Below are 26,464 nucleotides of genomic sequence, written 5' to 3'. Positions count from 1 at the left end.
ATTACCGTCGATAACACGGAATTATAGAGTAAAAGGAGAAATAGTACTAGTAATAACTATTAAAGAGGGATAGATAATTGTATATATATAGCTAGCTAGTCACTTGTTAGGTAGACTCTAAGAGTTTACTAGTGGTAACAATCACAATTATAGTACCTATACTAAGCATTGCTAATTACTGTAAGAGATAACTCTAGTGTTGTTGTAAACCCTTTGGCTTCACCGAATCCCTTAGACGACCTGCCTGCTTATCCCGCTTAATCTACCTTTGTCTAAACCCTTTTAGAAGAAGTCTGAGTTGGGTTCGTTACAAATATCCTTCTTCCTATATACTTTTATAGCTTTATAAAGCTTAAGATCTATAGTATATACTAGCTAGTGTTATAGCTATCCTATTTACTTATTAACGTCTATAGTATATATAATATCTTTATAAAAAGAGTCTTATAATTATACGAATTTAACTATAATAGCTATATTAGAAGATATTAAATCTATAGATATTAAAGGTAATAATCCTTCTTAGAGTTACTTTTAAGAAGCTAAGATAAGGTTATCTCTAGCTTACTTATAGGTTAGGCACTATAGAACTTCTAGATCTAGCTTATAGTTATTATTAAGGTTAATAAATCCCTATATATTAACAAATTTAGCCTATAACTACAGTTCAATATATTACAAGTTCTAGGAACTAGGCCCTATAAGGTATATAGAAGTCTTAACTAGGATCTCAGACATAATAGACGGATGCGTCGTCAAAAGCGTATTAAAGCAGGGTAAGAGAGTTCGTAATAGAAGAAGCTACCACTGATATTAAAGATACGTCGGCAGAGGAGCAGTCAAGGCGCCGGGCTCATAACTGCCGAACGTAGTGATAAGCTTCCGGGAGCGTTGAAAGCAGTGCCCGTAGTGGGTGGCTGTACGAAGGAAAGAGTGCCTTGTTAAAGCTATCTATAAAGGAGATAAAAAGAGTGGTATTTATAGACAAAGGGACTGGCCAAAGCGTTGAACAGCCTCATACAGCTGTGGCAAACGCGTGGCTAATACGTTTGGAAGCTCCACAGCTTCCGACAACAATCGTCTGGACGACAAGGTGGCCACCGTCCGTGACAATCAAAAAACAAGATCGTGCGAGAAAGAAATTAGAAAACCGGGTGATAGCAGGACGGATTAGAATCTCCCCACTTGCAATTGCGAGCATCTTCCAAGGCCTCTCAGAAACTCCATCTCTCAGTTGCAAAACACGGTATCAGAGCACCACCCACAAGAGTCGAGGTCATCATCGCAAGTGATCACGAACAGAGAGGCGAGAGATAGTGTGGAAGCCTTGAGCAACATTGATGGTCCCCATACTTGATCCAGAATACCATCTTTCGCTGTCACCTATCTAATGCTATATAACAATAATTATCTTACTTTTGAATCACCACGCCACTCTCTCTCGTTCCTCGAGAAAGTATGTGTGTGAATGAAAAAAATAATGAATCGAGTGTCGTAATTAACCAATACCCCATAACCTCTATAAACGCTTGCCTAGTCTATTACCCGTATTGTTGGGTCGCTCGGAATGCACGATAATAGGCCACCTTATGGACAGGCAAGGGGCCCCTACCCCCTTTATTACCCCGAGGGGAAATCGAAAGTGCTTTTTCGCTTTTGGATTTTTGTGTGCTTTTGCGGCCACTACCGAAACGAGAACGCCCGGCCAATTATTTACCGCTTGTTGTAGTTGAGGAACCGACTCTGAACAAAGTTGACACGTATTAGCATAACTGTCCCTTTCCCTTCCTTCCCTCGTCTAAGATCCTTTTTTTTCTTGTCAGATGGAAAGACGAAAACAAAATACTTACCGCAACAAAGAGAATAATCAGATTGCTCCCAATGTACGCGACGTAAATGCCCAGGTCCCTCCACCGGTTGTCAAAGGAGAGCCCCAATGGACCGTAGAACTCGTCGCCGACTTTGTACGCGCAATACTGGCAGTCCTGGGTCGCGTTGTTGACCAGGTAGCCCGGCCCGCCGCGGTCAAAGAAGGGCTGCATGTACTCGCCGCAGGTCATGTTGGCGGGCGCCGAGAAGGCGTTGAGCTCTTCGGGGGCGCATTGGACGGGGGTACCGTGCAGGGCCGTGACCACCATGCCGCTGATGAGGCGCGTGAACGGGTTGAGCTCGTACAGCCAGGTGCGGTACCCGGCCGGCATCTGGGGCGCGGGGATGGTGACGCCGCAGAAGAGGGAGAAGGTGACGAAGATGAAGGGGTCGAACTGGGACGAGATGAAGAGCGAGGGCGTCAGGGCCGAGAGCGCCTGGCCCAGCGTGACCGAGAAGATCTCGGTGATGATGATGATGAAGAACTGGTACCCCGCCCGCGACGCCTCGGTCTGCAGGCCGGGAATGTAGTAGAGCGGGAGGAAGAAGGAGAGGCCGCACAGGATGCTGTACGGCATCTCGGCCACGAGCAGCGAGGCGGCAAAGACGAAGGAGCTGTACATCTTGGACGACTGCTCCCGGAAGAAGAGGGCCCGCTTGACGTGGTACATGACCTCGATCTGCTGGATGATGAGGGCCGGCAGGACGGTGACCTGGAACATAACAAAGACCCTGTACTGGAGCGACTGCCTCGAGTCGTCGAGGTTGAGATACGTCAGGCCGGTCAGGAGCGCGATGACAAAGTGGTTGAACAGGCGGGTGAAGAGGTAGTTGGGCGTCCGCCAGTGCGCGAGGTTGGCCCGGCGGACCACGACCTTGAGCTGGTGCCAGAACGGCGAGGCGTACTCCTTCTCCAGGTCCGGGTTCCGCCGCGCGCCCGCCGCCTTGCGCTCCTCCTTCATGCGCGAGATCTCCTCCTTGACGTTGGCCAGCTCCGGGCTCTCGGTCCAGATGTCGGCCCAGTCGCGGCTCCCGATGCGCGGGGAGCTGCCGGCGCCGATCGCCTCGAGCATGAACTCGGCCACGTTGTCCGTCTCCTTGGGCTCGGCGCCGTGCCTCTTGAGGTAGTCGCGCAGCACGCACGCGTCCTTGCCAATGTCGCCAAAGTAGACGCACCGGCCGCCCGACTTGAGCAGCAGCAGGCGGTCGAAGTTCTCGAAGAGGGCCGCGTTCGGCTGGTGGATGGTGCAGAGGATGGCCTGGCCCGCAGCCGCGAGCTTCCTGAGGAAGCGGACAATGTTGAAGGCGCTCTGGCTGTCGAGACCCGAGGTCGGCTCGTCGAGGAAGAGCAAGAGCTCCGGCTTGGCCGCCAGCTCCACGCCGATCGTGACCCGCTTCTGCTGCTCGACCGTCAGGCCGGCCTCGGGAGTGCCGATGACGGCGTCGGCAAAGCTCTCCATCTCCAGGAGCGCGATGATCTCCTCGACGTAGCGGTACTTCTCCTCGCGCGGCACGTCGTACGGCTGGCGGAGGTCGGCCGAGAACCGGAGGGCCTCGCGGATGGTCTGCGTCGGGTCGTGGACGTCGAGCTGCTCGGCGTACGAGGTGCCACGCTGGAACTCCTTGCCCGGCTTGACGCCGTCCACCAGGATGTCGCCGGTGACCACGCCAATGTTCTTGCGAGCGGCAAGCACGTCCAGCAGCGTAGTCTTCCCCGCTCCCGAGGCGCCCATCAGGGCCGTGAGCTGACCGGGCTTGACGTAGCCGAAGACGTGGTCGAGGAGTTGGCGGGTGCCGCCGGGGACGGGCACTTCGTAGCAGAGGTTCTCCCACGTCAGGATGCTCTCCGACTTGATGTTGAGGTCAGACGTGTCCGATTCCTCGCCTCGGGCCTTGCGCTTCTCCTCCTTCTTCCGCAGCAGCTCCTCGTTGAGCTTCTTGCGCTCCGCGTTTGGCCGCTGGAACACCTTGGCCTGGTTGCCCCCCATGCCGTGTCGGACAAGCTCGCCCGCGACGACGTTCAGGCACAGGAAGAAGACAATCATGGCGGCGACGATACCCCAGTCGCGCCACAGCTCGCCGGGCTTGTATGAGAAGCCCTTCTCGATGTAATCCTTGCCAGAAATCTCAAGCGTACCAGCGCGAGAGCCGGCAAGGGTGCAAACTTGGTGATCGATGTCGGTATATTCGGGACCCGCGGGGATCAGCGACTCGGCCGTGCATGTCATGTTGGACCTCGAGAACTCGTTCTCCATCAAAGCGCTAAAGGTGAGACCGACAACATTGACGTAGTAAATCCACCGCAACCACACCTTTTCGGATTGCCACTCTGTTGGGGAAAATGGGGGGGGGAAAACGGTCAGTCAAACCACAACGTCTTCCGCGCCGAAGGGAGGAAAAGGGGGGGCGGGGAGGTGGGCAAGGGGTGAGTGCATGCACAAAATCAATGACTTACGGATGAGATAACCAGCGGTGGTGATCATCAAGGTGATGCCGACGGTGGCGAACTTGGCGGCGTAGTCAAAGTCCGGGCTGATGCACCCTAGGATGCGGAAGAACAAGGTCATGGACATATTGGCCGAGAGGAGTAGCAGGTAGAAGGTAAAGAAGGCGCCGGCGTCCCGGGCCAGGTTGGTCATGAAGTAGACAATGATGGCGAACACCATGACCTGAGTGGCGGCGAAGATCTGGTCGACAAAGATCTGGGCGATCCAGAGCGCCGAAGGTCGGTGGAAAGCGTATGCCCGGTGCTTGTTGACGACGGCACGGCCGGTCATGGTGCCGGCCAGTTCGGAGAAGGAGCTAAAGACGTTGTGCAGCAGCGAGATGAAGAGGAGGCCGCCCTTGGAGAAGGCGCTGGCGGACGTGTGACCGAGGTTCAGATAGAGCGTACCGAGGACGATGGCGATGATGATGTTGCGCAGCCAGGAGAGCACGAGGGCGAGGACGTCTTGTTGCTTGAGCAGGAACTGCCTCTTCATGAGCGCCCACACCTGCTGATGGAAGCCGACTGAGTAGGCCGACTTCTTGGAGGCGCCACGGCGTTTCTGCTCGCGAACCGCGACGCGGAAGTCCTCGTACCTCTGGGCCTCCTCGGCCAGCTTCTTCTTGTACTCGGACATCTCCTCGTCCAGGTCTCTGGCAAACTTGGACTCCCTGAAGGCCGCTTCCAGGGTCTCCGGGCTGTGCGGGGCGTTCTCGGCGGACCTGCCCTCCTGATACTCGCGCTCGTAAGCATCCGTGCATCCGGTGACGTAGTCCGGGGTGGTCTGCCTGGGCCGGGGGAGGAAGCCGAGCCCCTCGAAGTAGGCTCGGGCCACGGAAGCCGGCCCGAAATACACCTGCCTGCCCTCGTCAATGACCATGACCTTGTCGAACAGGCTGTAGATGTTCTCGGAGGCCTGGTACAGAGAGACGAAGGTGGTCGTCTTGTACAGGTTGGTCTGGATGCGCAGAGACTTGATGAAGTCGAGGGCGGTCGAGGCATCGAGGCCGCGGGTGCTGTTGTCCCAACAGAGAACGCAGGCGTTGCTGACCAGCATCTCGGCAATCGAGACCCGCTTCCTCTCGCCACCGGAAACGCCGCGAACGAACGAGTTGCCGACGATGGTCTTGCGAGTATGCTCGATGTTGAACATCTTCAGGAGCATCGTGATGACCTTTTCCTTGAACTGCCGTCTGTCGAGGCCGGCGGGGAGCTTGCCCGGGGTCTTGACATCCAGCGCAAAGCCGAGCGTCTGCTCGACGGTGAGGGTCGGGTGGTGGACATCGTCCTCTTCGTTGTAGAGGGCCTCGCCGCGGTACTGACGGAACTCCTTGTCGTTGAACGGGCCATACAAGACCTCGCCGGTCACACTCGTGTACCCGTACCGCTGGTTGGCAATGGTCTTGAGGAAGGTGGTGCATCCGGACCCGGGCTTGCCAAGGACGAGGACCATCTCGCCTGGTTTGCAGACACCCCTGAAGTTGTTGAGGAGGGTAGCCTCAGTCCCCTTCTTTCCGAGCCCGAGCATCCGCATGACCGGAGTGATGACGTCGAAAAAGTCGATGAAGGCGTCGGGGAAGGTCTTGACGTAGTTGGTCTGCCCGCCGATGCCCTTGACCGTCAGACCGTCCCAGTAGACGCCGATGTGCTTGGGCCGGATTCCGGCTTCCCTCTCGGCGTCCAGGTCGCCTCGCAGAACAGCTTCGAGATCGAACGGTTCATACGTGTCCTCAGAGTCGGCGGACCCATCCTCGAGCTGGGTTTTGTCCTTGTCTCCGCGTCCACGGCTCTGGCTCACACGAGACATGTGAGAGAGCTCGCGCTGGAGCTCAGCAAAGTCGGCCTCGGCCTGCTGGACGGAAATGCCAGTCGCCCGAGTCGTCCCATTGGGGTTGCTCCGGCGAGCCTCTTCAACAAGATCCTCCGCGTTACGAGCCGTCGACGAGGTGGAAGGCCGAGACTGGGATGAGGTGCTGAGCTGCCTCGCCGCCGGCTCGATGCCCGCTTTTTCCGAAACGGTCTCCATGGTGGCGTTCCAGAGAGGCAGCCGCGATGTTTACCGAGCCGTAAGGGTCGGTAGTGATTCCAGGCGGTGATCGACGGCCGCTCCGATCTGGAAGCAACGTTCCGAAAATCTTTACCAAGTAATGTAATTACACAGCCAGGAAATAAAAAGCGGTATCCCGTAAGGAGGCAAAATTATGGAAAATAACAGTATAGGCCGGTCGGGCAATGTTACAAAGAAGGGAGGGGGGATAACGCGCAGTGGAGAGCGGATGAAGAGGGTAGGGTACCTCTCCTCCGTGCCCCGGGCGTCGTCGGTCTGGTTGCAGTGCTCTTGCGACGGAAGGAAACGAAGACGCTCTGGAGGAAGGGAAGGGCAGAGGCACGGAATATTTTTCCGTCTCGACAGGGAGGGGGTAGGGAATATTAAGATGGGGCTTGAAAAACCAACACACAAAGAAGGATTCTTGGCAAATCCTGGACATTACCAATCCTACATGGCAGCATCACCTGCTCCGGGTTGCGGCTCGTGGTCGAAGGGCGCTAACAAAGTTATCTCCGTTCTAGTTTTCTCCGGGCGGTCTCCACTGGGATGGGGTGCCAGATCTCGGGGGGGACCCCTGAGGCTTCTTTCGAGAATGCCATTGCCCCCCCCCTCCCCGGCCGGCACCTGTTGGTCGCGGGGCATCCCGTGTTCGGATCTCGGATATGAGCCCGGATATCCCACGGACAGAGCCGAAACTCCGCAAGTGACGTGCGTTAGCAACTACCTGTTACCTAGCATCTCAAGAAGTGCCATCGGCAGGCCGTGCTTCGTTGGTCCGACTTCCTCCCAAGAGCCGACGCTGCGTGGCGAGGGAGCTACTAGGAACTCCATAGGTGCTTGTAGGTTATTAATGAGGAATTTGTTGAACGAGAAAGGGCGGGGTGGGGAACACTCGAACGTTGGAGAATGCAGGCGCTGCCGTCGACTCATTCCGGGATGTGGGGGGAGGGTCCCGGCCATGGTTGCTTCATTGGATATTCCCAGAGGGCCATGACATCTCCTTGCCATCCCGGTCGATGCAACGGAAACCGGGGCGGAGCGAACCTGCATGTGGATGCGGCACGGCATGCATCAGTGCAGGTTGTCTGTGGATGTGCTTGGAGACGCAGCGCATATCGCAAATGTTGCCGTTTATGTTACTGCAAGGAAAGATGATTGAGGCGTCCAGGTGAGGGAGCCGCCACCGGGGTCACTGGCGAAACAATTTGGTGTAACCGGTGTACGAGTACTATTGATCGTTGATGACTTGTGTATACCGCGAATGACAGCGTCTACTATGGTACTTGGGAATCTGTAGACAGTAATCCGTACTCCGTACAGTAATCCGTACACTTTTGAAGAAGGGCCATCTTTGAAGCCGGTAAGTCATGCCGCGGAGTTCGGATGGGAGATTGAGAATGTGGGACCTTCAGCACGGCGCAGGATCCGAAAGGAGATGAATGTGGGGGGAGAGCCTGGTGTCGGGCAAGGATAAAATTATTGTTCAGCCTGAGCTCGGTCACGATCGGAAGGCACCGAGAACAGACGTTTCCCAGCTAAGTGTGCGCCCGATTCCTGCTGGTGGGCTTGAAATCAGCTCCCATACCACAGGTTACCAATGGCTCTCCCGGCAGCCGCATCCTCCAACGCATTCGACGGCGTGAAATGATAACTGCCAAAAAGGGAAGGAACATACTGGCGGCGGACTGAATTGCCACGCCCTGGCATGTTATCCATACCTAGTTGGGTTATGGAAAAAGAGGTCCAGTGGAGACTTTTCATACCTATACGAGTACGTATACCCCCAACGTCAACATTCATCTCAACAAACCAGCTCAGTATTTCGAAGTAACACTCGATCTTACGCACTTTTTCCATATCCAAAAAAAGCTTCAATCAATTCAAACTTCTTCTCAATCAATAAAAACTATAGCCTTGACGCTAACTCTGACCCTGACCCTAACCGCCAGCTGAGAGGTTCTAGCCGTTTCTAGTATAGTGGCATGCCTAACTCTACGGCGGGTGTGGTTGGAAGGGCGGGGAATGAGATCCCTACTGGACCTCTTTTGTCGTGACTCACAGTTGACAAACCACTTCTCCTCTCTACTTCGTATTCCTCCTGAGTTTAACCGAAACCCTTCAATCAGAAGCGGTTTCGAGTTAACTATTTGATGATCCAGACCACGCGACATTCCACTTCTCAGTGGAGGGACTGAAAAAGCCTTTCCCAGTTGCACGGAATACTACTACAGTACGGAGTACTCCGTACTGTAGTAGTGTATACACTATATTACCTCCGTACAGCATGCAGCATTGAATCCAAAGTATGCGCTGAACAGTACGTTCCTATGCTCGTGTATCTGTATAGTAAGCGGGATACAATTCGACTTCTTGAACCCCAAGTAGGAAGCATACCTATTTAGATTCAAGGCAAAACGCGAGTTAAAAAAACATACCTTCCTTAACTGCAAGGGCAGAAACAAGGACGCCACGGAGTAGCTGATTATCCAATCAAGTACGTTATGGTCGAGAACCGAGACAGTTGGTTACCTGTTTGTATGTATGAAGCAGATTACACGTGCACAGAAGCATGCAATGTGACCACATCGGCACTACGTGAAACAATGAATACGCCTCTATGCAGTATGTATGGCATACGGCGAACGGAAGGGTCAGCCACACCACGAGATTGCAGTATAATTATGATGCTTCAGCAGGTCCGTGGTTCTGCAACAGGGCTCCCGCAGAGACACATTCCCCGCAAAGACCCATTTGTTCTGCCGGGGGGGCACATACTATTACTACTACTGAGTAACCGCCCGCTGCGGTATTGCATGTGCCCGGTCCCAGACGGCACCTTCGATGCGGCTCCCCTGCAATCTCACTTCGAAGGCAGGATCCAGACGAGGGTGATCTCCATACCATTCGGTGTACACTACCGAGTACGGCGCGCTTGCGTGCGCAGACATGGTAAAGAAGAAAAGATTGATCCACAATTGCATTCCCGCAGTCTACTGCATCAAGTTCAGATCTAAGCTCCGCCCCACCGCCGCCCTACTTCATTTTGGCGCTCGTTCGAACCGACCATCCAAGTATCATTCGACAATTCATCCGCTTGTAGGGCGCGGAAGGGAGGAGAGTGACAAAATAATCAAGCACCAACAAGCCTACGCGTCCACCCTATCGTCCCCGTCCGTGTCTTGGCTAAGTTCGATCCCACCCAACCATTTGCAATGACATACCGTTTCCCATCTTAGAGAAGCCCAAGGACAAAGAGCACGAACGCCGATAATGCTAAGTTAGGAGGGGACGAAGGAGGACAGGGATAAAACGACAGCCCCAAGAGAAAACCATTGCAATCCCCCGAGAGGCGTCAGAAATCTTGTTTGCTTGGCCTGCCCACGGGTGCTCCTTTGCAGTGATACCCCGTCATCCGCCTAGAGCTCCGACTCGGCACCGTTAGTGTCGACATTCATCGGACTCCCGTTCTGCCCCTGACGCTGGCGCAGCGCCGGGTTGCCCCCCGGCCGGCGTCTCCTCGCGGTGGGGGGCCGGCGGCTGTGCGTCATGCTCTCGTCGTCGTCGTCCGAATCGGCACCGTGCTCCTCGGCGAAGCGGCGGGCTTCGTCCAGGACCGTCACGTCGTCGGGCTTGTCACGCAGCCAGCGCATGCGCGGCCCGGCGCGCGACAGCTCGGATACCTTGAAGCCGTAGATCTTGGGTTCGTAGATCTTGCCACGGCCGAGGCCCGGCGCGATGTTGCGCGCATACATGCCATTGACCATGCCCTGCTCCTCGGCCGACCGGCCCAGGTTGGACGCCGTCTCGGCGGCCGACCGCGACAGGTCGTACTCGGGGAAGGTGAGGAGGAAGAGCGCACCAAAGGTGCGGCCGAAGAAGGCGCCGTCCACCGTCTGGAAGCGGCTGTTTGGCGGGACGTAGACGTCGAGGCACGAGGGGCAGAACAGCTTGACCGTGTCTTCGCCGGGTATGTCGGAGAGGCCGACGGGAAGCGTCCGAGTCTGGTTACAGTTGGTCCGCGGGCAGACGCCAAAGTGGCCCAGGTCGTACTTCTCCGACATCTGCTGGATGCCGGCTCTCGAGCAGATGAAGCGCTGGTGGATGAGCCCGTAGAGCATCTCGGCGGAGGATTCAATCACCGACAAGTCACTCGCAACGCGGCTGTGATGCCTCCTCTGGCGCCCCCCGGCGCCTTCGCGCCCGTCGCCCGAGGCGTCCTCCTCGTCCTCCTCTTCCTCCTCATCGTCGTCGTCATCTTCCTCCGGCTCGACATCGAGGATCATCTGGGCGGCGGCGCAAGGTTGACATCAGCAGACTGTTCACAAACGGCAGGGCCCAAGGCAAAGAATACCTCTAACGCTTCCTTGTACATAGCGACCTGGTTCTGCAGGCCCGTGAGGTTGAAATCATCCTCAATGAACTCCTCCGACACCTCGGCAAAGTACTCGTGGCCGAGCAGGGAGCAGAATGACGAGATCCACGATTCTGGGGGTCCAGAAGACGTCGACATCTTGATGGCTTCCTCGATCGTCACCAAGAACTTGTCACTCCCGAGCGAGCGTAGTTCTTCGCGCAGCGGCACGTAAAAAACACCGGCTGGGGTCGGAATGACAAGATCTTTCCTCGCTGGACAGCCAGCACGGTTGGCGCGAACTGTTCGGATTCGGTTGCGTAGGGTGCGGGAAGCGAGAAGGGGGTCCGTCGAAATGGAGGGGTTCAGCCGGGATTCGGTGCGGAATTCCGCTTGCTCGACCGTCGCGTAGACAGCTGGGCCGTTCTATGATGCTGGCATGATCAATCCGAGAGTAGGATTCTATTGGTGCGGCGCCAGTTGGCTTGCGCAGTCCACGATGGAGATCGTTGATTTTGGAAGATAATTCGAGGTGGTGGTGTTCGTGACCCAGCGTTTCTTGGCTCGGCAGTCCAGAGCTTGAGCGTTCCGATTTCTGCTCGATGGGGCTCGCCCTTGGTCCGTGCACCCACCACCCCTCGATTGGCAAAGATAAAGTAAGGTACGAAGTACTGTACTTCCTCCATAACTGCTTATCAGGTATGTACGAAGACACTAGTGAATAATCCGTAAAATAATCCATACTCCGTACGGATTACTATTCCATGGAAGCTATTTTGGCCCGCTCGCTGCAGGAAGAGCACACGGTTGCACGTGCTACCGCGTTATTCTACCTCGAATGCTGTGACACGCTCAGGCCCTTGGTCCCTGGCCAATGAAGCATCGAATCCGTCAGCGATGCCGCTTTCCAAACGCCGGTTCGAGGTTGCCGATGCTCCACCTCACAACCCGCTCTTATTATGCACCTTCCATGCGGCTGCTTGCCGCCAAACGACATTTTTCGGCTAGCGCAAGACGTGGACAGGCACTCCGCCAACGGGTCGAGGAGATCGACTTCCAGGTGACTCCGGCGCAATTTCGGCGCATCGCGGCTACTGCCAAAGACCGCGTCAACGCCATTGTCATCCGGCACCAAGCCAACCCGCGCTCTTCACTAGATCCCGAGAGCTCCTTCGATCTTGCGGCCGAACTTTCAGCTTTGACCAGATGGTTCGTACGAGACGAAGTGACGAAGTGGACATGCCTGTCTTCCGAGTTCAGGTCGGAGCTGCACCACAATGTCCCCTATGAACTCATCATTAGCAAAGAGGATGGCTCGCCGTTCGAAGAAGATGAGTCCTGGATTAAATTCAGGCATTGGATCAGCAAGAAACAACACAGCCCCGCGCTTTCATACGCCTTGGAGTCGTGGGCCGCTCATGAGATTCAAATACGGCGGGAGAACGGCCGGCTCATAAAGGACTTCATGCAATTCAGTGCGCCACTAGCCTTGTTCGACGCCGTTCTGAAATACAACCAAACCAGGCCAGAAGGGTGCAAACCAGTCGGGAGGCTCTACGTCGCCCAAATGCCCCTGACGGATCTGCCCCCTCGTCTTCGACCTGACGTCGCCGCTCCCAAGCTTCTCGCGGCTCCGACTACCCCGGAAGTTCCTTTTGTATGCGACATCTACAGCAGCAGCCTTTGGCTCGGTTTACAACCGACGTTCACGCCCTGGCACCGCGACCCCAACGATAACTTGTTCTGCCAGCTAGTCGGCTCCAAGACGGTCAGGCTCTTGCCGCCGGAGGCCGGTGAGCAGCTGTTCAGGAAGGTCACAACAGAACTAGGGAAGCCCGGCGCCAGCGCCACCATTCGGGACGAGGAAATGATGAATGGCGCAGAACGCCGGGCGTGGCACGAGGCTGTATGGGGCCCGGGTGCGCCCAAGTCGATTCTTGAGACGACGGTAAACGCCCGAGACATGCTGTTGATTCCCAAGGGATGGTGGCACAGCGTCGAAAGCACGGGCGGTCAGAGAGGTGACCTGAACGTGTCTGTGAACTGGTGGTTCCGATGGAGGGACCCGAGCTTGTCGAGTCACAGACCTTCTCGTAAGGAAGGAATATCTGGGTGAGGAGAATCTGCGCCCCTCGTGGACCAGATACCTCGAATAGCATCTGCCACCCTCCCCCCAAACCCCGAGGCTCCCCACCCCCTACGTTTAATGCAGAGAAGTGTGCGCTTGCCTTCCAAACTAGTCTAGGTCAAAGTGGGAGAGGGGGTCAAAGAACATTGAAATGAAAAAGGCCGGGAAGGGAAAATGCAAACTGTGGTGAGAAAAGGCAAGCTACGGCCAAAGCTGATAAACGGCAAAGCAAAGATGAGAGGTAAAAGCGGCCGTGGAACGCAACGGTGTGCTCACCATCATTCTTCGCCAATACTAACACGCTGTATATATCTAGCTAACTGCTAATTAGCCAACTCGCAGACTCTTATTATCCCAGGACGCTATGTGAACAATCCGGCAGCTCTGTTGGCAACAATCCAAAATGGCAACGGGAATAAAGGCCGTATGTTTGTTGCTTTTGTTTCCCCCACCGCTGGTTCCATCAAGCTCTCGAGACTCTGTGCAATCTTTCCGGCAAGACCTAAGCCATTCTCTACTCGGCTTTTTAAACCTCAAAAGTAACCCCAGATAATCCCCGAACCGTCCAGCCAGAGACGGAATGTTCTGTTCCTCCTCCAATCGCGGTAGTCCTTGCGTTCCATGTACATCTTGTCATACTTCTCCTCGATCAATGGGATGCTGATGTTGCGCAACGTCTTGTACACGAAGTACGGGGTGACGGCGCAGAGCACCGACGCGGTACCGAGACCAAGTCCGGTCGTGTTCCGCGCAGCAGACGACAGGAGGACAGCAGAGCAGCACATGGAGATTCCGGACCACAACAGCCACTCGCCATAGTAGTTGGGATGGCGGCTACGATCCCGGTCAGCGAGGCTACTTCCAGAGAATCAAGGTCAGGAAGAAAGCTCACCTCCGTTCCCAGAGCCCCCTGCGGCAGAAGACCTCGTCATGTCTCTTCCGATACTTGTCCAGGCGCCATTTGGTCAGCTGCCAGTCGGCCACGCACTCGATCATCAAGCCCCTGAAGAAGGCCCACACGCCGAGCCAGAACCAAAGCATGCCGCCCGAACTGGTGAGTGCTGACAGGATCGGGTCGGAGGCCTGCCAGCTAGTGCCGATGAAACCTTGAGCCGGAATTGAATTCAGTGCAACGACGGGGATGGCGCAAAACGTCACCCAGACGCTCTGCATCATGAAAGCGGCGAAGAACTTTTTACGATTGGCGCGGAACTCGTCGAACCGCGAGTCACCGTTGCGGCAGAGCGCTCGGACAAAGGTGAAGATGCCCCCTGTTGAGTCGGCATTCTCATCAGCGATTCGCTCGGCCACACAAACAACCCAAAGCATGTCTCCCCGAGGGAAGAGCAGAGAGGAGAGAGAGAGAGAGAGAGAGAGAGAGAGAGAGAGAGAAACAGAGAGAAAGAAATAGAGAGAGAGAGTGTGTGTGTGTGTGTGTTTAACTTACGTCTCACCGCCCAGACGCACACCAGAGCACTAACCCACCCCTGCCTCCAATCCACCCCGATCTCCTCCCACACCCGGCCGTCGCACGACTCCACGGCCCGCCCGATCGCCCTGGCCCCCTCGACCGCGGCCGCCGCCCAGTCTCCCGCGGCCGCACCCGCACCCGCACCCGCCCTGTTCGCCGAGGCCGTGCTGCCCAGCGCGCCCGCCACGACGGTCACGAAGCAGGCGGCCCCGGACAGATCGAAGAGCAGCTCGGAGCGGAGGAGGGCCGAGGGCGCGGCGACGGCGGCCTGGAAGGCGAAGGCGACCCAGAGGCCGTGCAGCAGGTTGCGCAGGAACGCCGTGGGCGCGGCGGCGTTGCCGTCGTTGCCGTCGTTGCCGTGGCCGTTTCGTATCGCCGCCTGGAGGTAAGCGAGCGCGAGGGTGACGGCCAGGATGGCGGGGAGCTTGAGGAGGAAGTGGGATTGGACGATGCGGACGGCGAGGTGCGCCTTCTTGGCCGGCTTCTTCTTGTCGTCGAGGTACGTGGTCAGCTGGGAGGGGGGCAAAGACGCGTAGGCCCACGGGATCGCTGGCTTGTACGTGTACCGGGGGGAAGAGGGTGGTGGCATTCTGTTGCAGTTTTTGGTTTTGGTGCCATTCTCATTGGCCCTGGCTGGCGTTGTCGGTGCTGAGATGGTAGGGTTGTTCGCTGGCTTGCTCATCTTGTTTTGTGCTAATTAATTATAGCGGGCGAACGCGATTGCCTTGTGCTCAGCTCTTCTCGGTGTAATTAATTAGTCGTGTTGATTTCGATGATGATGGTAACGCGTGGTGTTGTGTGCTCGGGAGCAAGCCTTTAAGTGACTCGGGTGTCGATAATAACTTATTGCGATCGAAGAAGGGGGAACAAAGGCTTCGGAGTTGGAGTTGGTCAAGGTTGAGGAAGAAAGCGCTCTTGTTCCACTTTCCACAAGGATAAATTAGAGTCATCGATTCGAAGGGACAGAAGGCAGAGTGCACGCGGGGGCCAGTCGGCTACATATACTTAGAGAAGTATCAAGTAATACACGCTGAAAATGCATTCCCGAGGCCCTTTCTTCGTTGCAGCTGGTTTCAGACGATGCGTAATAAGGGCGACGTGCGCGGCAAGTCTCGGGGCTGCCCAGCACTGTTCCGCAGAGTCAGGCATTAACAGAAACCTAAGCATAACGCGGAACCGCAGAGGAACTGCAACCCAATTTTTCAATCACGGCGTTTCCAGGACTATACTTCCGGCTCACGCTTCAGTTCCTCCGCCCTTTGCAGGGGAAAGCGGTCGAAAAGTGCAGTAACACGCTCAAGAACACCGCAGCGAACAGCAAGTTGCGACACCTCCTGCAGTCGATTTCGAAGACGCATATCTGTGGCAAGATGGCGTACATATGAAATACAGTACCTGGTTTAAGTACATACTAATACCTTAAAGAATAATCAGTTGGTCGGGGCAGTCGGACCAACACATCGAGTGGCCTTTCTGTTCCCCCGATGAGTTGCCTGATTGCAAGGATTGCAAGTTCACTGATCTGATAATTAATTATCGACCGACATACGACACAAGGTACCAAGGAAACTAATTAGCCAATCGAACCAAAACTCTTAAAAAATTCAATTGAGGACTGTACTGCCGGTAGAAACAGGCAGAATGCTATTTTTCCCCATCACTTTCACCACTGACTTCCTTAAGTTCCATGACTCATGTATAACTTTGTCTCTCGCTGAACTCGACAGCGGCAAGCCATTACCGAACCACATGTGCCTCTCCCAAACGCATGAATGTATCCCAGCTTCTTCCAAGCTGAAACGAGCATAAGGAGGGCTGAAAAAAAAAAAAGATAACCAAATAGAGCGCCAGTGACCAATGCTGCTAGAGAGAGAGAAAAAGAGAAATCTATACCAGTAAATGAAGAACCACCCGAAAACCAAGTTCGTTTAAAGAACCGGCCCTGCCTTGATGACATCCTCGGTCGCCTCGCTCTCATACTTCTTGAAGTTCTCCAAGAAGAGAGCGCCAAGCTTCCTGACCTCGGCATTGAAGCTGTCGGCACCGGCGGTCCAGGCCTTCTTGGGGTTGAGGAGCTCGGACGGGACATTAGGGCACGACTTGGGCACCTGGAGGTTGAACACCTCGTAGTTCTCGTACTCCACCTTGGCGAGCTCGCCGCTGTGGATGGCGTCGAGGATGGCACGCGTGTACTTGAGCGGGCAGCGCTTGCCGCCCTGGGCGAAGCCGGCGCCGACCCAGCCGGTGTTGAGCAGCCAGGCGTTGGCGTTGTGCTTCTCAATCTTCTCGGCCAGCATCTTGGCGTAGCGCATCGGGTGCAGCGCGAGGAAGGGCTGCGCGAAGCAAGACGAGAAGGTCGCCTGCGGCTCGAGCACGCCGTCCTCGGTACCGGCCATCTTGGAGGTGTAGCCGCTGATGAAGTGGAACATGGTCTGAGCGCTGTTGAGCTTAGAGATGGGGGGGAGGACGCCCCTAGCGTCGCAGGTGAGCAGGATGATGTTGGACGGGTGGTTGTTGGACAGGCAGGGGATCTTGGCGTTGCTGATGTACTCGATCGGATAGGCGCAGCGCGTGTTCTCGGTCAGGGTCGAGTCGTCGTAGTCAACCTCGCGCGTCTCCTGGTCAAAGACGACGTTCTCCAGAACGGAGCCGAAGCGGATGGCGTTGTAGATATCGGGCTCCTTCTCGGCCGAGAGGCCGATCGTCTTGGCGTAGCAGCCGCCTTCGATGTTGAAGATGCCGCGATCGCTCCAGCAGTGCTCGTCGTCGCCGATCAGGCGCCGGTTGGGGTCGGCCGACAGGGTGGTCTTGCCAGTGCCGGACAGACCGAAGAAGAGGGTGACGTCGCCGTCCTTGCCCTCGTTGGCGGACGAGTGCAGAGTCAAGATGTTGTGCTTGATGGGACCCTCGTAGAACATGACGGTGAAGATGCCCTTCTTCATCTCGCCGGCGTACTCGGTACCCAAGATGACCATCTCCTTCTCGGCGAAGTTGATAGCAACCGACGTGGCTGAGGTCATGCCGTGGGTGTAGCGGTTGGCGGGGAAACGCCCGGCATTGTAGATTGTGTAATCGGGGTGGAAATGCTCGAGCTCCTCCCGTGACGGGCGGATGAGCATGTTGCGCATGAAGAGGGCGTGGTAGGCGCGCGCGCAGACGACGCGCACCTTGATGCGGTACTTCTCATCCCAGCCGGCATATCCATCAACGACGTAGATGCGACTCCGGGTGTTGAGATAATCGACGGCGCGCTCACGGTTGATCTTCCAGATCTATACGCGAGACCATTTGTGGTTAGCGAAACTGGTTCCACGATCGAGAATGACATGTGATTGGTAGGGTGGGCATTTTGCGGGGGCGGAACGAGACGATCGGCTATTGGGGGAAGTGGAGACCCAATTGGGACGAGGGGATGCAGGGTATGACGACAGCGACAAAGGTGGGGGATCCGGCAGGCCGCGGCAAAACGCACGACTCAAACGATGATGTCGCCGCACGTCGCAGCCGGCTATCGCAGCATCCGGCTATCCGATCGCTCGCGTGATGTGCGCAACGCCAAGGACAAATGACGTCCATTGGCAATTGGGCCAGATTTTGGCCGCAATTGAGAGCGACGGCATATAGTCGACCTGACAAAACTGCGCTCGATGCAACTCGGGACCAAGAACGGCGCCGAAGCGTTCAACGGGTAGAGTCGGGCCGAGGGTTGGGACTCTTGGGAAAGGAAAGTGACAGGAACTGCTGCTGTTCTTACCTCTGGGTCCATAGGCTTGTTGACGGGTCCCCACCTATCGAAAAATCGTCAGCAGGCTGTTTGACAGTGCGATTTTGCTACCGCTGGGTAAAAAGGCAAAGGTAGACGGGGGGCAAAGAAGAGCACATACCAGATGTCGTTTTCGGATGTGGGCTCCTTGACAATGCGCTTGTCCTGCGGTGACCGGCCGGTCTTCTTGCCGGAGTAAGCAGTCAAGGCACCGGATGAGGTGATGGCAGTGCCTGTCTCGTATACGAGTGCATCTTCGTAGAGCGCGGCGACTGAAGGGTTTGGGATCTGGTGAAAGATACCGTCAGTGGTTTGAACCAAGAGAACGAGGGCATAGTCGAAGGGACTCACGATTGCGACTCTGGTGTAGTCGATGTGAGCTTTCTCGTGGAGTTCCTCCTCTGCGTCACGTGTTAGAAGGGCAATTCCGAGAGCCGCCATCGACGTCGAAACGTCTCGGTGATGCTTTCGTAGTCCATACCTAGCTCAGTCTTTGGGTGGGGCCTGCATCACTTCCAGTTAGAACATGTATCAAGAACGAAGGGTCGTGAGGGCACTAACACAATGCCACCAGGATGGAGGCCTGTCTTGTTGACGGTGTTGACCACTGTTGAGGTGAAGCCCCAGTGTCAGCGATGGACGACGAAGGATTGGAAGCATACTTGGCCACCGGGACGACTCACTGTTGGCGGCGGCGGCGACGGCGGGAGATCTGTTACTAAGAAGCTTGGTACGAGGACCTTTGACGGAGGGATCAGTGTAGGGAGAGTCGGTTCTGGCGACGGGGCCGTTCATGGTTCTTAAGTGCTTTCTGCTGAGCTCGAGTTCGGGTGGCTTCGCAGTTCGGCAATGTGGGCTAACGGCAAATCCACTTCCTGCTGGGGATGACAGGGGATAAAAAGCTTCGGGATGTCAAAGTGCTGATAGCAGAAGATAGACCGTTTAGACCGTCCTGCTGCACCCGAGGTCGAGGAGCGAGAGTATATAAAGCCGTGGGGCCGTGAGCGAAGTCACGTCCAATGACGAGTGACGACAGCATTCCACGGGGAACTGAACGTGCGCCAGGCCGGAACGGAGCCCGGATACCGGTGGATGACGAGTCGGGCGGGCGGTGATTGGGCGGCTGGGGCACGAAATGTTTCCGGAGCTCGTTGACGGCACCCCTGTCACCGTTCGGGAAGGACTACGGCGACGCCCCAGTCTCATAGGTCGGTTACGGGCTGGCTAGGCGGCGGCGATAATGCAATCACACAGTCTCTGGATGGAATTGATCTTGGGGTGTGCGTCGAATGCGACAAAACTCGAGCCGTCGTCGTCCCGCCGTGCAGTGGGTTGCCCTTAGGTCTGACATACGCTCGGTTGGGCGCCGTGTTTGGATGGTGCACAGACGGAAAGGCTGACCGCCGTACATAGGTATGTACATACATGTACGTAGGTGCCTACACAATCATTGTTGTCATTAACCTTCCCAGGTTTGCCACTCTTGGTTTCGCTTCACCGTTCGAGCCTTCTATTCGGGTGCCGCTTCCGTTACCCAAACCCGTTTCGGCAGCCACAGCTGGACGCTCTGCCCAGCATGGATCAAGGCCTGCCTGTAGTTAAGTCGTACACAAAGCGTGCTTAGGATGCAATCAATGTGCCCTGCCATTGCCATGGGTTTTCGTCCCTCCTTCCAGTATCTCCAACCCGTCCTCATTTGCTCGATGCAGTGGCCGGCCGGGAAAAGCAGGGACAATCTGAGATGTTGGTTTCAGCGACCCGATCGGGAAGTGGAGCTACCCCGGCAACAGCAACGATAACGTCTACACTAGGCCTCGACTTGAGAGGCTGAGAGAGCCACATGACCCATTGCACTAAGGATCCTGTCATAGGTTTATCATGGCACGGTTCGTTTAAGTACCTGTGTATCCCATGTAGTCGTGTACATACAAGGCCGGTACTGTCCATTTACGGTTACTAGTGTTTGCTTCGGCCTCTATCCGTATTAGTGTCGGAGGACTTCTGATCAGGAAGGGGCGTGCTCCTTACACCGAGCATGGCTGATGTTCGAGGGGCTTAAGCTCGGGCCTTTGCGATTGGACGATGATCCTGCAGGGCTCCTGCCGCATCAGTCCGCTGGAACAAAAATATCCCAGACACCGAAGGGCAATTATCCTGTATCGCTTCGGCGACCAGGGCCTCGGGGCTGCCCAGATCTTGGCGACTTTTTGAGGCTGCCCATGGCCTTGGCGACCCTGTTCTCCCGTTTTCGACGAGACAAAGTTTTACCCCGCAATGATGAAAACTCTCCCCGGCGGGTGACATGCTCTGATCGCCGCTAGCCAAAAGCCGGTGGCCCAGATTCTCCTTTCCCCGCGAATCAACCGCATAGGTACGTATGTACGGACTACTCACTCCGTACACGACGTATTCATCCTCTCAGGAACCGTCGCCAAATGCCGGGCCACGGGGCGCGCCTTGAAACATTGGGACGGCCAGGCACCCAGAAAAAGATGCCTCCCGTGCCTCAACTCCAACGGCAATTGCAGCCAGGCAACAGACAGCGACCTCTCTCAACTTTCTCAACTTCAAGGAGCAGCCCCGCCATCTTCTAACCAAGCCCCACCAGCAGCCGCCTTGGGAGAGAATGCAATTCCGTCATAGGCCAGCGGGGAAGCCGCAAAATCATTATGCACCAACAGTCACTCCGACATTGCCCGATCTCAGGACTGAAAGACGTCGAAACCTCGCCCAAGATCCATTCAGAGTTACAATGAACAGGGAAGTGGATGCGACCTTCCAGAATTACCACAGGACTTGATCGTGCGCGTCTCTATACCAACACAAGGAATCCCCCTCACAGGAACGGCCAGAACCTGCGGCATTCCTCGCCCCACCCACGTGTTAGGGAGTGACATCAGTTTTGGGGCGTTGTACATGGGCCTTTACGTAACCCGGCAGCAGCATGACCTTGCCGGCCGCTGGGCCGGGTTCTTCGAAGAGTTCCACATGTGATTGCCCCAGATCCGTATACAATGATTGGCTGGCGGAGTTGAGCACGGCAATGCTCGGTGCAAGTTCCAGCTCCTCAAACTCAGCGGTGTCACGCGGACACAAAAGGGAGAAACTAGTGTACACAGGGGAAAGGCAAAGCTCATTTTGGGAAGTCTCGATATTTTGAAAAAAAAAAACGGAGTGACAAGAGTCTGTTCGGTCTAATAGGGCGTGTCGGATCACGAAAGGCCAGAGATTGTGCAGCCGAAAAGGTCATCCGGCCCCGTGGATTAGCACCGAGAAGTTGTTCGCCAAGTACGGCACAGTCCTGCCGCATGCGTTGTTTACCCTACTAGTTACTGTGTAGCCGCGAAAACCACCAAAAAAGGTCAAGGCCGCTCGGGGCCGCTCGGAGCCGCTGAGGAGGCCCAGATCTCCAGAAACGACTTTCGCACTACTTGGCTAGTGCAGCGGATCATTATTACGGGGGGAACCCGCGTCTGAAATTCACCCCGGGGGGTGCGGCACACAAGGTAGTCGTCTTCCGGTTTCTTCCTTCCTCTGACCTCCCCTTGCAGCAGAACCCGTCGCACACGGGAGGGCAGTACCCACGCAGCCCCGTTCTCCCGTTATTGAAAGGCAGCCCGTTTGAGCCGGCAGTCCGTCTCGGTCCTAGTGTATTCCGTTGTGTGGATCGTTTTGGGGCATCTGCCGATCCCCCGACATCCGCCGACTCGGGACATCTTGGCAGCGGCCCAACTTCACCGTGCGCTGGTGTGTTGGACCCGACGATGGCCGAGTTCTCCCATTCCAGAACTCTCGGCGCTGCAATTGTTTCTGAAATGGGTGATTTGGAGGCCTCTCGAGTCCGCGAAACGTGCTCGAGCCCTGCCCACCTCGTTGGCGCCCCATTCCCGATGCCTAAGCGACTGCGCTGGACTCGGCACCCGTCGATTAAGGAGAGCACTCCCGAGACGGATACACAGTGGCGTGCTCCGGAAAGAACTGTATGGATGCGAAACCGACAGAGGGATTCGCAGGGCGATCTGCTGACGGACGGAAATGTCGATGAGTACGCGTGGTACCAATATACAACAAATGAAACCGAAATTGGTCGCTTCGGCAAGGCGCGCCCAGACGGGACAGGCCGCACTCCTCCACCGACCCCAGATCCCGAGAAACCTAGGTCTAGTTATTCCGTATTCCGTAAAGGCAAGGCGGTTCTGGGCTCGCCTGGCGGGGCGACCGGTCCACCATACAGCGCATGCACCGTACTGTAGTGTACATACATACGGACGTACACAATCCACTAGACTCCGGCAGGTAGTATACTGTACATACATTCATGCATGCTCACACATACCCTGGACACTGAACGTACCCGGTAACTACACTAGGTATGTGTTCATTGTCCCACATGGCCCTCGCCGCGTCCGCCTGGAGTTTGCTTGTACACTAGTCGCCGAGAGTCACCTCGCTCCAACAGGAAAACTGGTTCCGTCGTTAGTCCGAGCCTTCAGTTGCCGGTCGTTTCACGTCATTGGTCGTGACTTATTTCCGGTTTGGCAGAAGGGTCTTTTGCTCCGGGATGCCCTGCTACACTAGACCGATTCGACAGACGGTTCATCGTTCCCTAGCTTCCCACGAGACGGCTCGAGCCGCCGGTTCCAGCGCCTGTATGTACAATGTGACATCCGCGTGTTGCTGCCAGTTAGGCGCTTACTACCTATACTACCTATACTACCCACTCACCCTCCCCCATCCTCAGCGAGTTGCCATTTCCTGACCACCTATCCGTTAGCATCTATCCCTCTCCCTCTCTAAACCCGGACGGGTGCAGCGTGTCCAAACCTGGCATTGCCTGCCCCATGGAGGCCCTTGGATGGGAGATGGAAACAGCGCAGATCTCCCTTTCCCTTTCCTTTCCTCTTCTTACCTCCCCTCCCCCTCCCCTCCTCCGAGACCCGGCGATCTCTTGCCACTCTTTGATTCCCGCTGGATGCACTCGGGGAGCATGATATGATTATCCACAGTAAAATGTTACTCTCTCTTTGCTGTTCGTCTAAGATGGGTGTCACCTGGACTTGGTGAGACATGTATTGAGACAACACGCAGCTGCGGAAAGCTTGTTTTTTTGTTTTTTTGTTTTTTGTTCATTCTGCCCACCTTTCATGTCTCAGTCTTCTGCAGCTAGAGACTTACAACACGAAACGAAGAGCAGTGGAGCACTGTTGTTGTGTTGCTAGAGGTGTTATTGGTTCATGGTAGAGATAATTACCCGAAGTACAGTACCTTTGCAACCAATAATTAGCACCTCGCAGCCGACAATTATTAGTACGTGTAAACCGTAGAATATGGGAGCTGACCATTCGACTTACAACTAGTTGTGATGGATCCCAAAACCGAGAACCAGCTCCCGTGAGGCAACCTTCGAGAACTGTGGGCTGTATATGAGGCACACTCGCATTGAACGAGCCTCCGCGATGCAGGTTGGATCGGGTCTAATTACTCCTTACCAAGCTTGCTCAGTACGCCCTATTAATTCAAATTTTGGGACGTGAACAAATGGGAAGCAAGTTGGTTATTCCGTATTATCAGGCAGAGATGAGGCAGGCCACGGGCCGTGAACGTCACAAGGCACATCCCCAACTCTCCCGACCTGGTAATTCGATAATCCGACAGGCTCGACGAACCCAGGAAAACACCGTGATCTAATATAAGCCCACTGTGGAACATAAAAGAACGCAGACCTACATCTATATCACGCGCCTTGCTATTTCAACACCTCATAATTAATAATCGTCATGAACTATCATTGCCATCATGTGCTCCCACCTTCTTCTCACCACCATCCCCCATCCTCACAACCCGGACAGGTAAGCCCCCTTCCATGGGCAGAGTGAGGCTCAGCTGGCTCCTCCTCTCGCCTTCCCAAGCGCCCTCCAGCCGCACCCCCGCCGCGACCAAGACGGTGGGGATGACCTGGACGGCTATGGCCTCGGCCATCTTGCGGCCCAGGCACGCCCGCGCCCCGCCGTAGAAGACGGGGAACTCGGCCGAGCTCTTGCCCAGCGTGAACTTTGTTGTCCGACGAGCCCTCCCCGCAGCTGCTATTACTTCTTCTTTCTCCCTCCCGATCTTCCGTTCCTGTTTTGTTTTATCATCATCATCATCATCATCATCATCTTCTTCTTCTTCTATTTCCTCTTCCTTCTCTACTACTTCGCCTTCTTTCGCATCTCCGTCTTCTCGGGTGAGGAAGCGTTCCGGGCGGAACTCGTCCGCGTCGGGGCCCCATGTCAGGCGCGAGCGATGCATCGCCCACAGGCACCAGACCAGCACCGAGTGCTTGGGCAGGAAGGTGCCGTCGGGCAGGGTGGTGTCGGCCTGGGCCTGGCGGATCTCGAAGGGGATGGGCGGGAAGAGGCGGAGGGCCTCGTAGAAGACGGCCGTCGTGTAGGGGAGCGCCGCGGGCGTGAAGAGGGTTGGATCCACTTCCGGTTTCGGCGCAGATGCTGATGTGGGAGGAGAACTATTAGTTGGATGTGGCGGGTCCTCCTCCTCCGCCTCGGCGGCGGCATGTTGAGACAGGAGATCTTGGACTTCCTGCCGGATCTTGGACACGGCTGACGGATGCTGGAGGAGGAGATAGAAGGTCCAGGTGAGGGCTTGGCCTGTGGTGTCCCGGCCGGCGGAGAGGTAGGTCAGGGCGGCGTCGGCGACGATCTGCTCGTCGCCGAGCGCTTCGAGGAGCGACTGGATCAGGGAGCCTGAGATCTGGTCAAGCTTGCTGTCCCCGTCTGGAGAGTCGGCCGTTTTTTCTCTCTTGGATTTCAACTCATTTCGGTCCCGTACCGCACTCGTGACAATGCGACGACCAAAATCTTTGACCACTCTTATCGACTTGCGCATCTCGGACCCGGCAAACAGCTCCTTGATAGGCCATAGGGGATTTTGGAATCGCTCTGCTGTGGCACCGGAAGCGTAGTCGAAGCACTTGGAAAAGTCATCGTCGGCGTGCATCTCCATCTGCAGTTTGGTCAGCGAGAATATTAATACCTTTGCCTACGGACGGGGGGGTTCGGTCGCACGTTGTAGGCCATCTTTCCCATCAGTTTGGTGGTAATCTCGTGGAAGACATTTTGTAAGTCTACAGGATCCTTGCCGACGTTGGATCGCAGGTGCCTGACCGCCTCTGCCAGGTACTGAGGAAGCGCGACTTCGGTGAGCACCCTCAGGTTGGCGGTGTTGAGGAAAGCAGAGCCTGCTTTTCGCTGCAGCTTCCATAAATCTCCATCGGCATTGATGATGCCGTTTCCTATCTGGTGTCAGAGCGGTTCCAGGCACACTGACGAGGCTGGGAAGGGGCCGACCGAACAAGTCCCACGAGCGCCGCTTCACAAAATCGCCCTTGGTGAACAGCCCCTCGCTCTTGAAGACGAAATCGAGGTTCCGAGGGTCATGTATGAGCACTCCCGGAGGCAGGGTTGGTACGTGCAGAGCGACCGTCTCGTAACCGAACTGGCGCTGGCATCTGTCGAACCAGCCGAACAGCTCCCAGCGGGACTGGAGGAACTTGAGGCCGTTCCCGAGTAACGGGAGAGTGTCTGGGGGGTTTCTGGGGTTGCTCAGCAGGAGATTCAGAGGTGATCAGGAACATGCGGTATGCTGCTCCTTTACCTCAATGGTTTCCCGTTTCTTCTGATGGATCTGCGGGAGGCGGATACGGCGCGAACGAGAATGGCCAGGACTGCGGCAGCAAGGATGTAATGCCCATACTCGACGAGCAGCCCCATGGCGTTGGGTTGATTGGGGTTGCCCAAAAATTGAGGCTGAGGCTGTCGGAAGTGCTGGGATTCTATCTGTTGGCCGCAGAAGCGAGCATGTCGGGGAGAGTTCGTACGTAGCGGTAATGTAGAGGAACCCTGGAAGGGATGGCGACGAATTGGTTGGAAGACAAAACAAGAGTACAAAGGACCAAACAAAAGGCATTTTTGGTGGTGTATGAAGGCTCAGCTGTGACGTTTAGGATGAAGGGCAGCCTGGCGCAGATCGACGAAACCCCTGCAAGGCACCTTAGGCGAGCCAATGGCTGCTTCGGTTTCTGTGCTTTCCTGGCAGGCGACGTTTGATGCGTGAATGAAAAATGAAACCGCAGAAGTGCCTTCATTCCCCTGGAACAGTGAGCGCTAACTCAATCGGTCATGTTAAAAGGCTCGGAGTGTATTGACATATAAAAGGTAGTTACCTACCATGTCCGCACCCTCAAAGTGTCCGTAGGGAGGTACAGTACTGTAAGTTCTTACGCACTACGTTACCCTGCTGGCCCGGGCCTGGAACCTGGCAAACAGAACCAACTCGAGCGCCAAGCTGC

General features: G+C 55.7%; 7 protein-coding genes across 7 annotated transcripts; 2 read left to right on the top strand and 5 right to left on the bottom strand.

Moving 5' to 3' along the window:
* Positions 1-1,277: 1,277 nt before the first annotated feature.
* MYCTH_2307069 (uncharacterized protein) lies at positions 1,278-6,931 on the bottom strand. Its single transcript, XM_003664292.1, has 3 exons — positions 4,325-6,931; positions 1,851-4,198; positions 1,278-1,743 (listed from the first exon to the last, which is right to left on the bottom strand). Exons 1-3 carry the CDS (start codon positions 6,378-6,380, stop codon positions 1,714-1,716), a joined length of 4,434 nt encoding a protein of 1,477 aa, XP_003664340.1. The 5' UTR covers positions 6,381-6,931; the 3' UTR covers positions 1,278-1,713.
* Positions 6,932-9,720: 2,789 nt separating this feature from the next.
* MYCTH_2307068 (uncharacterized protein) lies at positions 9,721-11,056 on the bottom strand. The gene is made up of 2 exons (XM_003664291.1): positions 10,756-11,056; positions 9,721-10,687 (listed from the first exon to the last, which is right to left on the bottom strand). The coding sequence occupies exons 1-2, from the start codon at positions 10,912-10,914 to the stop codon at positions 9,821-9,823; spliced, it is 1,026 nt and encodes a 341-aa protein (XP_003664339.1). The 5' UTR covers positions 10,915-11,056; the 3' UTR covers positions 9,721-9,820.
* Positions 11,057-11,686: 630 nt separating this feature from the next.
* MYCTH_102510 (uncharacterized protein) lies at positions 11,687-12,871 on the top strand (the record flags this gene model as incomplete). The annotated part of the gene is made up of 1 exon (XM_003664290.1): positions 11,687-12,871. The coding sequence occupies one exon, from the start codon at positions 11,687-11,689 to the stop codon at positions 12,869-12,871; it is 1,185 nt and encodes a 394-aa protein (XP_003664338.1).
* Positions 12,872-13,416: 545 nt separating this feature from the next.
* On the bottom strand, positions 13,417-15,069 carry MYCTH_2144392 (uncharacterized protein; the record flags this gene model as incomplete). The annotated part of the gene is made up of 3 exons (XM_003664289.1): positions 14,331-15,069; positions 13,776-14,154; positions 13,417-13,717 (listed from the first exon to the last, which is right to left on the bottom strand). Exons 1-3 carry the CDS (start codon positions 15,034-15,036, stop codon positions 13,417-13,419), a joined length of 1,386 nt encoding a protein of 461 aa, XP_003664337.1. The 5' UTR covers positions 15,037-15,069.
* An 800-nt stretch (positions 15,070-15,869) lies between these two features.
* MYCTH_2315623 (uncharacterized protein) lies at positions 15,870-19,063 on the bottom strand. The gene is made up of 7 exons (XM_003664288.1): positions 18,801-19,063; positions 18,679-18,724; positions 18,599-18,621; positions 18,469-18,518; positions 18,239-18,405; positions 18,109-18,142; positions 15,870-17,626 (listed from the first exon to the last, which is right to left on the bottom strand). The coding sequence occupies exons 1-7, from the start codon at positions 18,910-18,912 to the stop codon at positions 16,283-16,285; spliced, it is 1,776 nt and encodes a 591-aa protein (XP_003664336.1). The 5' UTR covers positions 18,913-19,063; the 3' UTR covers positions 15,870-16,282.
* A 2,768-nt stretch (positions 19,064-21,831) lies between these two features.
* On the top strand, positions 21,832-22,411 carry MYCTH_2307057 (uncharacterized protein). Its single transcript, XM_003664287.1, has one exon. The coding sequence runs from the start codon at positions 21,882-21,884 to the stop codon at positions 22,368-22,370; it is 489 nt and encodes a 162-aa protein (XP_003664335.1). The 5' UTR covers positions 21,832-21,881; the 3' UTR covers positions 22,371-22,411.
* Positions 22,412-23,653: 1,242 nt separating this feature from the next.
* On the bottom strand, positions 23,654-26,197 carry MYCTH_2307054 (uncharacterized protein). The gene is made up of 4 exons (XM_003664286.1): positions 25,771-26,197; positions 25,464-25,708; positions 25,182-25,408; positions 23,654-25,119 (listed from the first exon to the last, which is right to left on the bottom strand). Exons 1-4 carry the CDS (start codon positions 25,884-25,886, stop codon positions 23,893-23,895), a joined length of 1,815 nt encoding a protein of 604 aa, XP_003664334.1. The 5' UTR covers positions 25,887-26,197; the 3' UTR covers positions 23,654-23,892.
* Between the last annotated feature and the right edge of the window lie 267 nt (positions 26,198-26,464).

Source organism: Thermothelomyces thermophilus, chromosome 4, assembly GCF_000226095.1.
Source record: "Thermothelomyces thermophilus ATCC 42464 chromosome 4, complete sequence".
Classification (NCBI taxonomy): domain Eukaryota; kingdom Fungi; phylum Ascomycota; class Sordariomycetes; order Sordariales; family Chaetomiaceae; genus Thermothelomyces; species Thermothelomyces thermophilus.
The sequence above is the reverse complement of the archived record's forward strand: the minus strand, read 5'-3'. Positions and strand labels throughout refer to the sequence as shown.

Coding starts and splice junctions, on each gene's coding strand:
- MYCTH_2307069 (XM_003664292.1), bottom strand. CDS start 6,380: ATGGAGACCGTTTCGGAAAAAGCGGGCATCGAGCCGGCGGCGAGGCAG. Junction 4,199..4,324: donor CACCGCTGGTTATCTCATCC/GTAAGTCATTGA, acceptor TTTCCCCAACAG/AGTGGCAATCCGAAAAGGTG. Junction 1,744..1,850: donor TGATTATTCTCTTTGTTGCG/GTAAGTATTTTG, acceptor AACTTTGTTCAG/AGTCGGTTCCTCAACTACAA.
- MYCTH_2307068 (XM_003664291.1), bottom strand. CDS start 10,914: ATGTCGACGTCTTCTGGACCCCCAGAATCGTGGATCTCGTCATTCTGC. Junction 10,688..10,755: donor TGTACAAGGAAGCGTTAGAG/GTATTCTTTGCC, acceptor GCCGCCGCCCAG/ATGATCCTCGATGTCGAGCC.
- MYCTH_2315623 (XM_003664288.1), bottom strand. CDS start 18,912: ATGAACGGCCCCGTCGCCAGAACCGACTCTCCCTACACTGATCCCTCC. Junction 18,622..18,678: donor CTCCATCCTGGTGGCATTGT/GTTAGTGCCCTC, acceptor GAAGTGATGCAG/GCCCCACCCAAAGACTGAGC. Junction 17,627..18,108: donor ACAAGCCTATGGACCCAGAG/GTAAGAACAGCA, acceptor TCTCGCGTATAG/ATCTGGAAGATCAACCGTGA.
- MYCTH_2307057 (XM_003664287.1), top strand. CDS start 21,882: ATGGCCGAGTTCTCCCATTCCAGAACTCTCGGCGCTGCAATTGTTTCT.
- MYCTH_2307054 (XM_003664286.1), bottom strand. CDS start 25,886: ATGGGGCTGCTCGTCGAGTATGGGCATTACATCCTTGCTGCCGCAGTC. Junction 25,409..25,463: donor GCGCTCGTGGGACTTGTTCG/GTCGGCCCCTTC, acceptor GACACCAGATAG/GAAACGGCATCATCAATGCC. Junction 25,120..25,181: donor TGGGAAAGATGGCCTACAAC/GTGCGACCGAAC, acceptor ACCAAACTGCAG/ATGGAGATGCACGCCGACGA.